The sequence below is a fragment of the Pseudophryne corroboree genome, chromosome 1 (genome assembly GCF_028390025.1).
Source record: "Pseudophryne corroboree isolate aPseCor3 chromosome 1, aPseCor3.hap2, whole genome shotgun sequence".
NCBI lineage: Eukaryota > Metazoa > Chordata > Amphibia > Anura > Myobatrachidae > Pseudophryne > Pseudophryne corroboree.
The window spans coordinates 416397507-416410155 of NC_086444.1; the positions used below are offsets into that span (position 1 = coordinate 416397507).

Sequence of the window (12649 nt, forward strand, 5' to 3'; positions counted from 1 at the left end):
GGTAGGGTTGTAGTGTAAACGGAAGCCGTGTCGATGCGACACGGCTCCCGTTTACACTCTATGGAAGGGCGGCGCTGGGATATCATGTGATCTCCCAGCGCCGCCCCTGCCGCGTCACTAGCAGCGTCACCAACCCGGCAATATACCGGGTTGGTGAGCGCAATGGAAAAGGGGGCTGAGCACGGGCCACAGCCGGGTAGCACCCATGTCAGGCTCCCGGCTGCGACCCGTGCTCGTAGGTGCAAAAGGGGTATTCGTTACCAGCCCGTCAAAATGACAGAACAACATAACAGTAATGTCGGCGGCTGTGAGCTGGTGAACGGAGCAACAGTTGAATTGCTCTGTCGGGCGTCATCTAGTGCCCTCCGGCGCGCAAAACACTTGAATTCCCCTGTGGAGGTGAGGAGCAGCGTTAGCCTTTTATTATATAGGATTCTCGTGGCTAATCACATATGATTCCACTGTGCTTTTTTTTACAGTATCTTGCTATTACCAGAGATTTAGTGTACTAACTGAAAATCGAGTGTGATCCTAACTTTAGACATAATGGTCCTGATTCATGTTTGTATCAAAAAAGCAAGCAAGTGGGCAAAACCATGCTGCACTGCAGGTGGGGCAGATGTAACAGCAGAGAAATTTAGATTTAGGTGGGATGTGTTTAAATTGAGATCTAAATTGCAGTGTAAAAATAAAGCTAACATTTATGGGCTACGTGCAAAAGCAGTCAGTATTTACCCTGCACAGAACAAATATAAATGTATTCGCTCCCCCTTGCATTGCAACATGATGTGTTCCAGACACAAAATTACTTGCTTTTTTTGCTTTACTTACAAACATGAATCAGGCCCAATGAGGGAGCTAGTGATTACATCATGGGCTCAATTAGGAGTATCCCAAAACTCAGGCTCTGTTCTACCAGCAAGGACCAAATCCTTTGCCCACTGCAGGGCTGAATACATATTTGTTTTATCCGCTCCCTTCTTCTCTTTGTGGGTCTTCTTTTCCATCTGCTCCAATTAGTTGTCTTTGCACCTTTATCTTGTTATAATTCTGTACGTAGAACTAACTCATATGTGAGTGTTTAACTCAAGGCCATTTTTTAACTGTCAAATATTGTTATACACATAAATACAGTAATATAGTTCATTTCAATAGGGATTTTATTCACATATGCAAGGACATGCCAAGTATGGCTATGATATGGGGTGAGGGTTGTTCCATGCATGCCGTGGTACACTGCTCTTATAGAGCTGCCTGTGAAGCAGTCTCTCTTGGCAGGTAAAGATTTAAGCCCTCTTTTTGCTTCAAAGGACCCACAAAACAGCCTCCACTCTGCCATTCTCTGCGTGATCTCAGACACATCACTGAGGCAATGTTTTAGTGACATCTGATGCAGTAGACTTCTGCATTTAGTTATATCCACACAGCTAATCCTGTTGGGCTCGATTCACCAGGCAGCAGGGAATTTCTTCTACTGCAGTTATCAGATTCAAATCAGTATTCGTGTAGCCCCCAATTTCGTTAATATAATCTTACTTGTGCCACATAATTTTTTTTAATGGGAACAGGTCTGTGAAACCAGAGTTGCACAGGTAAAATTAAACACTACATTGCTTTTTTAATAAAGTACAACATTGAATATTGTTATTTGAGTCTAAGGGGTGATTCATTTCTCTGTGATGTGGTCAATGTGCTATCTGAGCGCTCATAAAGTCAGCTAATGGAGACAACAATAGGTGCAATTTTCCCTTGCATCCTCGTAGGGGGTGAGTGTAAAAATAAGCACTGTTGCTCTATCAGAATTCATAGTGATATGCGCAGCCGTACATTAGCAATGCAAATCCCCCATAATTGAATTGGCTCCCTCACTTTTCTGTCAAGGTTCTGTCTAAGTCTGGAAACTATTCAGGATATTTAAATAACTACCCTAACCGGCATGTGGTGAATCTGCTCCTTGTCTTTTAAACAGTATGAGCATATCATATTCTATCCATGAGTCTGCAAGATTCACTATGGCTGGCTATACTGTCAGAACCCAAGCAAGTGGCACCACCATGGGGTCATCCTGCAGGACTGGACCTCGTGTAGTAGGAGGACATTTGTGTGATATGTCTTATGTAGTGAAGACACAAGATGTATAGAGAAAAATACTTGGGAGATATACTATTCACTGTATTACACTTGAAGAGCCAAGTACTAAAGGGATAGTCCCAACTCCAATATTTATTATTTATTTATTAGCAGTTTCTTATATAGTGCAGCATATTCCATTGCGCTTTACAATTAGATCAACATGTCAGTGTTTGCACAGGTCTGCTTGGCCTTGGTGCAACCTCTCATCTCTGAGTCATTGAGCCAATAAAATATTTGCATTGGATGCTGGTGTGCACAGACAATGTATTTCCTACATGTACGCTCTGCTGTCTTGTGTGAAAAGCTACTGGGGAAATGCTAGAATAGATCTACAAAGTTTTACCTGGGTGAAGAAGTTACTTACAGCACCAGGACACCAGTTCACAGCAACAGGCTGTTACTGAAGGTATACAGATGAGTTGGTGTCCTAACAACCGGCATTGAATCTTGTAGGAAAAATTCAGTAACACTATAACCAGTAACCACCGGCATGCTGACTACATCCCGTGTTCATCTTGCAATGACCATGCCTGCTTTTTGAAAACTGGAATATGTAGTCTGCTTTATAGCACTGTATCACACAGATGTTAAATCAAATATAGAGAAACCTAGAATGCACTAATGCCAGTGTGCATCTAATGCAAAATAATTTGCTATAGCATTATACAAATAATTATATTTATTTTAACATATTCCTATGAAGTTGGATAGTAACTTCTTGGAGAACTCCAGAAATATATATGTACATAAACAAGTTGATATTAGTTATGTACAGGAGTAGTCTGGAAGAGAGTACATAAGAGAAATATGTAAGCATCTTAGGGTAAATGGTCCCTTTTCACAGCTGTAGAGAACATTTTGGTGCTAATCATAGATAGATGACATTGGTGCTGGTGGGGGGGTTGCCATGATTCTGTTATCTTGGGTACAAATGGGTACAAAAGCATATATATATATATATATATATATATATATAACATTAAGTAGATACTTTGGAATTTTTTCTTTGGACGTGGTAGTCATAATTATAGAAGACGTTAACAGCAAGTACTTGTTAGAGAAATGGCTAGAAGGTGTAAGGAGCTCTGGGAAGATGTTCTGAAGAGCAGACCTATTAGGGCTTCCCATATACATAGTTATACAAGGGCCTTTACAGAGGGGAGTTACCAGGTAAGTATCGGCTGTATGCAGGACTATTGGGATCCGGTCACTGTATCGGTGATCGGGATGCTGGCAGTCAGAATGCAGACGCCAGGAATGCCAACATTGGTCAGAAGACCGTTGCTGGAAGTCCAATATAGATTAAAATGCCAGCGCTGGAATCCTGACTGCAGGCATCTGGATCGTAAGTATACCGGGCTGGGTTAGTCAGGCTGTGGTGGGATGGTTAGGGTTGCTGCGGAGATAGGCAGTTACGCTGTGGGGGAAGCAGGGTTAGGTTTAGGCTGCGGGGGTGGGAGGGTTAGGGTTAGGCTGCATGGGTGGTGCAGGAGGTTATGGTAGGGGATTAGTGTTGGTATACTTACCGAACAGGTAATGGGATCCTGCTTGTCGGGATGCCGCTATCAGTATTCTGACTACAAGTATCCCAAGCACCGGGATCCCGATACCAACCGCTCTAATCTATCTACAGCAGTCAGCCACATACATTGGGCCGGATGTAATGAAGTCTGAGTTAGCAGGAGGTTTTGGGTTCCCGGACAAACTTTTTTTTAAACGGCAATAAAGCGTCTGAGTTCGGCTGGGAACCCGCAGAATTCTGCAGTGCATATGTTTATTCTACTATATTGATAGAGGAAAATATAATTGAACTGTGTCCTGAGAATAATTTCAAATATGGATTCTCCATCAAAATAATCATCCTTCCAATGTTCCCTTTGACTTCTGGGCACCCTTATGTGTGGGGCCTATAGTATTGGGATCCTCTCTGGACCCAGTTCAATTATATTTTTCTCTATTAATACAGTAGAATAGACAAATGCACTGCAGAACATAAAGTATGTGACTGATTGCTATAGACAGAATTGCTCATATAGTACTGTGTTAAATAAGCTGAATGCGTGTCTACTTTTTTATATATGGTGCTATACATATCCTATATACTCTTCAAGTCATAATGAATTGATAGGATAGAAGTTTTAAGACAAAATTTAATGGTCAGCTGTAATGAGCAGCAGCAGCCTGAGAATATCAATAACAGTAGAAAGAAAAGACGATATTAAACCGTAGACATGAAATTTATATATATATATATACTGTATATAAGTATCTTACAGAAAAGGCAAAGTATTGAGTTTAATAAGGACAAATAATTGCTACATTTTAGATATTGGTGACCAAAATCAGTCATTGTGACCCAGCACATCGGCTCATGTAATATTATATATGTATTAATAATTTGTTTCTTATTGCTCAGTACTCACGGCGTTGTCGATATTAGCTTTGCTGAGAAGAAGAAAGCTACACAGTACTGATTTGTATAGCACAGACACACCTCACACAACACATACTTTGGTCACGCAGGAGATGGGAGACAAGAGGCTGCCCTGGGTCTTGCTTTGAAGAGATAGTGAGAGGGAAATGTATGGCCCGGCTGAGTGCTCTGGTGTCAGAAGGCCATGGTAGTAGTGCATTTTGCTATAGACAAGCAGTGAATGCCAGCTACTGACCTGTACATTTTCAGACTAATAGGTTACAGTAATAAATTCAATCCAAAAACATTCTGTAAAACCTGGGCATATCTTCTGCCTCTCCAACAATCACTGAGTAAATGTGACTTGCTGTATCAAAACTGTTTCTGCCCCAATAACATCATGCTTTGTAAAGAAATGTTTGGCCATTGCGAGGCCGGTACAGCCTGAGATGCTGCGACAAGTGCATCCATGCTCCGCTGAACCACTAATGAGCACCTCTGATGCTCTGCAGAAGCCTTAATCACACATTTGATCTTTAAATACAACAAGGCAGTACAGTTGGCATCTCCAGTTCTGGTAGGATTAAATCCCCTGGAAAAGCAGGGGCCAGTAACTTGCAGAGCAAAAATCTCAGTGCCCTGTACCTGGTTACATGTATTCCCATATTTATGAAAGAGTCCAGAGCTTTGATTTAATAGGGAAGTGCTCGCTCTTCAGTTACCCCCTGCAAAGTAAGTTCAGCTAGCACATTGTCCAGGTAGTTTGGATCTGGGTATCCATGGCCTGTAAGGTTGGAACCAAATTCAGTCTTGTGATGAATCTCATTCCACACCACTGTGTTAGATTCCCCCGTCGTGCTGGAGGTACCAATTGCAAATATTAGGCGTCGATCCCATGCTGCCACTAGCAGTCGTAAAACCTGTAAATGATAGTAGTGAGAGAGTCAAATTTCACACTGCATTTAGCCAAGGTTAACCTACTTCCATAGTACATGTAGAGAAAATATTGGAGAAGAAAAAAAGATTAATATGACCAAACAGAAATTTAGATGCCAGAATGCGGGTGCCCGAGGGTGCATCCTGTTAGACTGTGGCACAACCAGGGGCAAGTTCCATCTGCAAACACATTGTACAAATAATGTAAAATACAGTAATCTGTACATGTCTCACCTTCCTCCCTTTCTCATTATCTGGCAAGTAGCAGTGGCGAGGAAATCCGCGGGCTGTGAACTTCCGTCCTGGGTTGGGATGCTCAGGACCCTGTCAATATAGACAGAATATATGTAAGTGCCAATGCATAGTAGCCCTGTGACTTTATCACACAGGATTGGCCCCTTTCTGAGCTGCAAATTGAATTATACCTGCATTCCGCTGGGAATATCGTACACTATGCGGATAGTCTTATACTCAGGATATCCTGGCAGTGAGTGAGGAATGACATGAAACTCCATCTTCCCTGGAGGCTGTGTGCCCGTTTTCTCCCCGTAAATTGCCTTACAGGTGGGGCACTGCATGCTGCCATCCTGGTACAAGAAATCGTTATAATCAATTATAGGAAGAACAAACAAAATACCAATCTATTACCCCTTTTACATTGCACACACGGGTCCAGCCCGGGTCACTGAACACAGGTTGGACCTTCCTTCTGCCAGTGCTTAAAGATGACATCTCCCTGCACTGGAAAACTGTCTCTCCATAGAGTGTAAACAGGACCTGGGTTGGATGACCTAGGTTACACGTTTACGTTGCCCCATTGCACAGGTCAAACCCTGCTTACTACCCAGGTTCCATTGCCGAGGCTCTCAAAATGGATTGACCCTTTAACACTGAGGATCGACTTGGCAGTATAAAAGTAAAACAATGTAGTAAAACATGTGCCCACAGGTGTTCACCTGTTCTCACATTCTGTAGAAACAATTAGAGACCTATGCTGTACATAAGGAAAAAGTGCCTATTGTAAGCATAAGCTGCATGCATACAGGTCTGTGTCTATAGCTAAGATAGGTTCTAAATGCACAATAGGCTTCTATTTTCAATTCACAAGTGCAGTGTAAATGTAAATGTATGAGCTGCCAGGAATTCTGTGAGTCCGTACCCTGTTGCCGTTGTTATACATAGCCATCAGACACAGGACATGGTACATATGGTTGCACTTCCCCAACTTCCCAACCAGGTCAGGGCGGATTCCTTTGTGACTGAGCACTCCTTCATAACCAGATGCAGTGACCAGACGCTCCATGCAGATTGTGCAGTCCTAAAAACACAGGAGGAAATCCCAAAATGGTTACAGGCAATGAGGTAATGACTTCTGTCAGTGAGGTCAGCCATATATTTGCTCTATTATGAAATCAATAATTTGTACGTTTTCAATTTATTAGGTGGCAGCACTTCCCAGTGTGACGGCTATATGGCAACTACTATACTGAGCAAGTCTCCTTATCTTATTACTTCTAAGGTTTCAAACACCAAAACTCCATCATAGAAAAATGAAAACTAAATGTGGACATAGTGGGCTGATGCAGAGGTGGCAATAAATCAGGCATACGTTGATCAAAAGAAGCTTGCCCAGAGAAAATGATCTGTCCATATGGAGTCATAATGAACTCAGATAAGACCACATCTGTGTGTGCACTTGCACTACTAGTCATCATCATTAAGAACTTGCCTTGTGACACAGCGTCATATCTCTGCTTATGTCCATGTCTATATAGCTGGCATTTGTATGAGCACGCTCTCACTAATCTTTGCATATATGAAAATGCTCCACTACAACTCATTTCTGCTACTTTATAAATGCAAAGGCTAGCACTTGCACAGTGTGCACTCACAAAAGAAACGCTTTGCAAACATTCAACTCTACCAACCCCGCTGTCCTAGATGCTGAGGGTTCTTTAGAAACGAAATTTCACTGTGAGTTATAAATTGCACCAGCCAATCAGCTCCTAACTTCCATGTCACAGGCTGTGTTTGAAAAATGACAGGAGTGAATTGGCTGGTGCAAATTATCACTCACAGTGAAATTTATCACTCATTGATAAATAAGGGCATAAAAGTGTAAAATTGCACAAGCAATTACGGTTGCAATGAAGTGCAGAAAAAAAATTGTGGGATTGGTGTATTTTAGGGAAAAAAATAAAGAATTTACAGAGGTTTTTCATTGCTTTGCGCAAGGGTTCTCAGATATTGTGTCCCCATAAAAAGACAAATTCTCCCCCACCTCTGATTGGCTCACAGGGGGCCCAATTCAGATGCAGTCGCAAAAAGGCTACTGTACACAAATCGGTCCATGTTTTCTTAGTGTGCATGCATCTGAGCCGCAGTGTGCACAAGCAGCAATTGAATTGCGATGGTGGTTGCACCGAGGAATTAGTTGCAAAGTGACAGGTAGACAGCGTTTAAGGGTGGTAACGGAGTGGTCGGGTAGATGCATGCATGTCATGGCCGTTCAGATAGCGTTTTCTGGGCGTGCATAAATTAGTAGTTGCGATCTTACTTGCTACTGGAGAGCCCTCTGCGTCCCTGGGAAAGAAGCTCAGCCAGCGAGTCTACAGCTGCACTCATACTCTGCGTCATGGCCTGATTTGCAACAGTGGTACCGATGTACAGCTATTATACACAGTCAGATGGAAATGATGCAATAGCAGTGGGCATCACCATGCTATATTAGCGTATAATCACAATTGCAAATGCCAAAAGATAGCAACAATTTTTAGAACAAACATGTCTGAATTAGGCCCAGGGTGCGCACTTTGAGCATTCCATTTGTACTTCTGTGGGAAAGTGCATTTCTAGGCGCAAAGACCATGAAATGTGTACATTCTTAAAAGACTATGGGGTCTATTTACTAAGCCCTGGATGGAGATAAAGTAGATGGAGATAAAGTACCAACCAATCAGCTCCTAAGTGTCATTTCTCAAACACAGCCTGTAACATGGCAGTTAAGAACTGATTGGCTGGTACTTTATCTCCGTCTACTTTATCTCTGTTCAAGGCTTAGTAAATAGACCCCTATATCAGACTTGGACATCCCAGCCTGTCCTTACACAGTTTTAGCATTCCCTACTAGCAAAACTGTTACAGGGCATGCTGGGACTTGTAGTTTCACAACAGATGCAGAGCCACAGATTGGTCAGGACTGGACTAAGGGGGAATTCAGAGTTGATCGCAGCAACAACTTTGTTAACAGTTGGCAAAACCATGTGCACTGCAGGGGAGGCAGATATAACATTTGCAGAGAGAGTTAGATTTGGGTGGGTTATTTTGTTTCTGTGCAGGGTAAATACTGGTTGCTTTATTTTTATACTGCAATTTAGATTTCAGTTTCACACCCCACCCAAATCTAATACCCCTTTCTCTGACGTCCTAGTGGATGCTGGGTACTCCGTAAGGACCATGGGGAATAGACGGGCTCCGCAGGAGACTGGGCACTCTAAAGAAAAGATTAGGTACTACATCTGGTGTGCACTGGCTCCTCCCTCTATGCCCCTCCTCCAGACCTCAGTTAGAATCTGTGCCCGGCCAGAGCTGGATGCACTCTAGGGGCTCTCCTGAGCTTCCTAGAAAGAAAAGTATTTATTAGGTTTTTTATTTTCAGTGAGATCTGCTGGCAACAGACTCACTGCTACGTGGGACTTAGGGGAGAGAAGCAAACCTACCTGCTTGCAGCTAGCTTGTGCTTCTAGGCTACTGGACACCATTAGCTCCAGAGGGATCGAACACAGGGCCCGACCTCGATCGTCCGTTCCCGGAGCCGCGCCGCCGTCCCCCTTGCAGAGCCAGAAGACGGAAGAAACCGGAGGAAATCGGCGGCTTGAAGACTTCATTAAGGTAGCGCACGGCACTGCAGCTGTGCGCCATTGCTCCCTATGCACACCACACACTCCGGTCACTGATGGGTGCAGGCGCTGGGGAGGGGCGCCCTGGGCAGCAATTAGAGTACCTTACATGGCTAATTGACACATAATACAGCTTTTAAGCTGTATATGTGCATAATCCCCCGCCATTATACAGATAAAAAAGCGGGAGAAGCCCGCCGAGAAGGGGGCGGGGCTATCTTCCTCAGCACACCGGCGCCATTTTCTCTTCACAGCTCCGCTGGAAGACAGCTCCCCAGGCTCTCCCCTGCAGTTTCCAGACATCAAGGGTAATAAAGAGAGGGGGGGCACTAAATTTAGGCGCAAAACTATATATAAAAGCAGCTATAGGGAAAATCGCTTTTGTTAGTGTAAATCCCTGATTATATAGCGCTGTGGTGTGTGCTGGCATACTCTCTCTCTGTCTCCCCAAAGGACTTTGTGGGGTCCTGTCCTCAGTCAGAGCATTCCCTGTGTGTGTGTGCGGTGTGTCGGTACGGCTGTGTCGACATGTTTGATGAGGACGCTTACGTGGAGGCGGAGCAGGTGCCGATAAGTGTGATGTCGCCCCCTGCGGGGCGGACACCTGAGTGGATGGATATGTGGAAGGTATTAACCGACAGTGTCAACTCCTTACATAAAAGGCTGGATGACGTAACAGCTGTGGGACAGCCGGCTTCTCAGCCCGCGCCTGCCCAGGCATCTCAGAGGCCGTCAGGGGCTCAAAAACGCCCGCTACCTCAGATGGCAGACACAGATGTCGACACGGAGTCTGACTCCAGTGTCGACGAGGATGAGACAAATATACAATCCACTAGGACCGTCCGATGCATGATTACGGCAATGAAAAATGTGTTGCATATTTCTGACATTAACCCGGTTACCACAAAAAAGGGTATTATGTTTGGGGAGAAAAAGCAGCCAGTGACTTTTCCCCCATCTGATGAGTTAAACGAATTGTGTGAGGAAGCGTGGGGTTCCCCAGATAAGAAACTAGTAATTTCTAAGCGGTTACTAATGGCGTACCCTTTCCCGCCAACGGATAGGTTACGCTGGGAGACATCCCCTAAGGTGGACAAGGTGCTCACACGCTTATCAAAAAAGGTGGCACTGCCGTCTCAGGATACGGCCGCCTTAAAGGAGCCTGCAGATAGAAAGCAGGAGGCTATCCTGAAGTCTGTGTATACACACTCAGGTACTATACTGAGACCTGCTATTGCTTCAGCATGGATGTGTAGTGCTGCAGCAGCGTGGTCTGATTCCCTGTCTGATAACATTGATTCCCTTGACAGGGTCACTATATTGCTAACCATAGTCTTATATATGAGAGATGCACAGAGGGACATTTGCCGGCTGGCATCTAGAATTAATGCGATGTCCATTTCTGCCAGGAGAGTATTATGGACTCGGCAGTGGACGGGTGATGCTGATTCTAAAAGGCACATGGAAATTTTGCCTTATAAGGGTGAGGAATTGTTTGGGGACGGTCTTTCGGACCTCGTATCCACAGCAACAGCTGGGAAGTCGACTTTTTTACCTCAGGTTCCCTCACAGCCTAAGAAAGCACCGTATTATCAAGTACAGTCCATTCGGCCTCAGAAAGGCAAGCGGGTTAGAGGCGCGTCCTTTCTGCCCAGAGGCAGGGGTAGAGGGAAAAAGCTGCACCATACAGCCAGTTCCCAAGAACAAAAATCCTCCCCTGCTTCCACTAAGTCCACCGCATGACGCTGGGGCTCCACATGTGGAGCCAGGTGCGGTGGGGGCCCGTCTCCGGAACTTCAGCGACCAGTGGGTTCACTCACAGGTGGATCTCTGGGTTACAAGCTGGAATTCGAGACGTCTCCCCCTCGCCGTTACCTCAAATCAGCCTTGCCAGCTACTCCCCAGGACAGGGAGGTAGTACTGGCGGCAATTCACAAGCTGTACCTCCAGCAGGTGATAATAAAAGTTCCCCTCCTTCAACAGGGACGGGGTTACTATTCCACAATGTTTGTGGTACCGAAACCAGACGGTTCGGTGAGACCCATTCTAAATTTGAAATCCTTGAACACTTATATAAGGAAGTTCAAGTTCAAAATGGAATCGCTCAGGGCGGTTATTGCAAGCCTGGAAGAGGGGGATTACATGGTATCACTGGACATCAAGGATGCTTACCTACATGTCCCCTTTTACCCACCTCACCAGGTGTACCTCCGTTTTGTGGTACAGGACTGCCATTACCAATTCCAGACGTTGCCGTTTGGTCTGTCCACGGCACCGAGGGTATTTACCAAAGTAATGGCCGAAATGATGATACTCCTTCGAAAGAAGGGAGTTATAATTATCCCGTACTTGGACGATCTCCTTATAAAGGCGAGGTCCAGGGAGCAGTTGTTGGTCGGAGTAGCACTATCTCAGGAAGTACTACAACAGCACGGCTGGATTCTGAATATCCCGAAGTCGCAGCTGGTTCCTACGACGCGTCTGCTGTTCCTGGGTATGATTCTGGACACAGAACAGAAGAAGGTGTTTCTCCCGGAGGAGAAGGCCAAGGAGTTGTCATCTCTGTTCAGAGACCTCCTAAAACCAAAACAGGTGTCGGTGCATCACTGCACGCGAGTCCTGGGAAAGATGGTAGCTTCTTACGAGGCAATTCCATTCGGCAGGTTCCATGCACGGATCTTTCAGTGGGATCTGTTAGACAAGTGGTCCGGATCGCATCTTCAGATGCATCGGCTGATCACCCTGTCCCCGAGGGCCAGGGTGTCTCTGCTGTGGTGGCTGCAGAGCGCTCATCTACTCGAGGGCCGCAGATTCGGCATACAGGACTGGGTCCTGGTGACCACGGATGCAAGTCTCCGAGGTTGGGGGGCAGTCACTCAGGGAAGAAACTTCCAAGGACAATGGTCGGGTCAGGAAGCTTCCCTACACATAAACATTCTGGAACTAAGGGCCATTTACAATGCCCTAAGTCAGGCAAAACCCCTGCTTCAAAACCAGCCGGTGCTAATTCAGTCAGACAACATCACGGCGGTCGCCCATGTAAACCGACAGGGCGGCACAAGAAGCAGGATGGCGATAGCAGAAGCCACAAGGATTCTCTGATGGGCGGAAAATCACGTGATAGCACTGTCAGCAGTGTTCATTCCGGGAGTGGACAACTGGGAAGCAGACTTCCTCAGCAGGCACGACCTCCACCCGGGAGAGTGGGGACTTCATCCAGAAGTCTTCCAGCTGATTGTAAATCATAGGGAAAGGCCACAGGTGGACA

The 12649-nt window shown here is 45.2% G+C and overlaps 1 protein-coding gene across 2 annotated transcripts in view; it reads right to left on the minus strand.

Annotated features, from left to right (window-relative positions):
- Positions 1-1137: 1137 nt before the first annotated feature.
- DTX1 (deltex E3 ubiquitin ligase 1) overlaps positions 1138-12649 on the minus strand; it is a 166783-nt gene continuing 155271 nt past the window's right edge. For both annotated transcript variants that reach the window (XM_063913321.1, XM_063913322.1), the window contains 4 exons: positions 6642-6800; positions 5908-6069; positions 5717-5806; positions 1138-5466 (listed from right to left, as the gene is read on the minus strand). In XM_063913321.1, the coding sequence (XP_063769391.1) occupies positions 5239-5466; positions 5717-5806; positions 5908-6069; positions 6642-6800 (639 nt within the window). In that variant the 3' untranslated portion in view covers positions 1138-5238. The remainder of the gene's footprint in view (positions 5467-5716; positions 5807-5907; positions 6070-6641; positions 6801-12649) is intronic.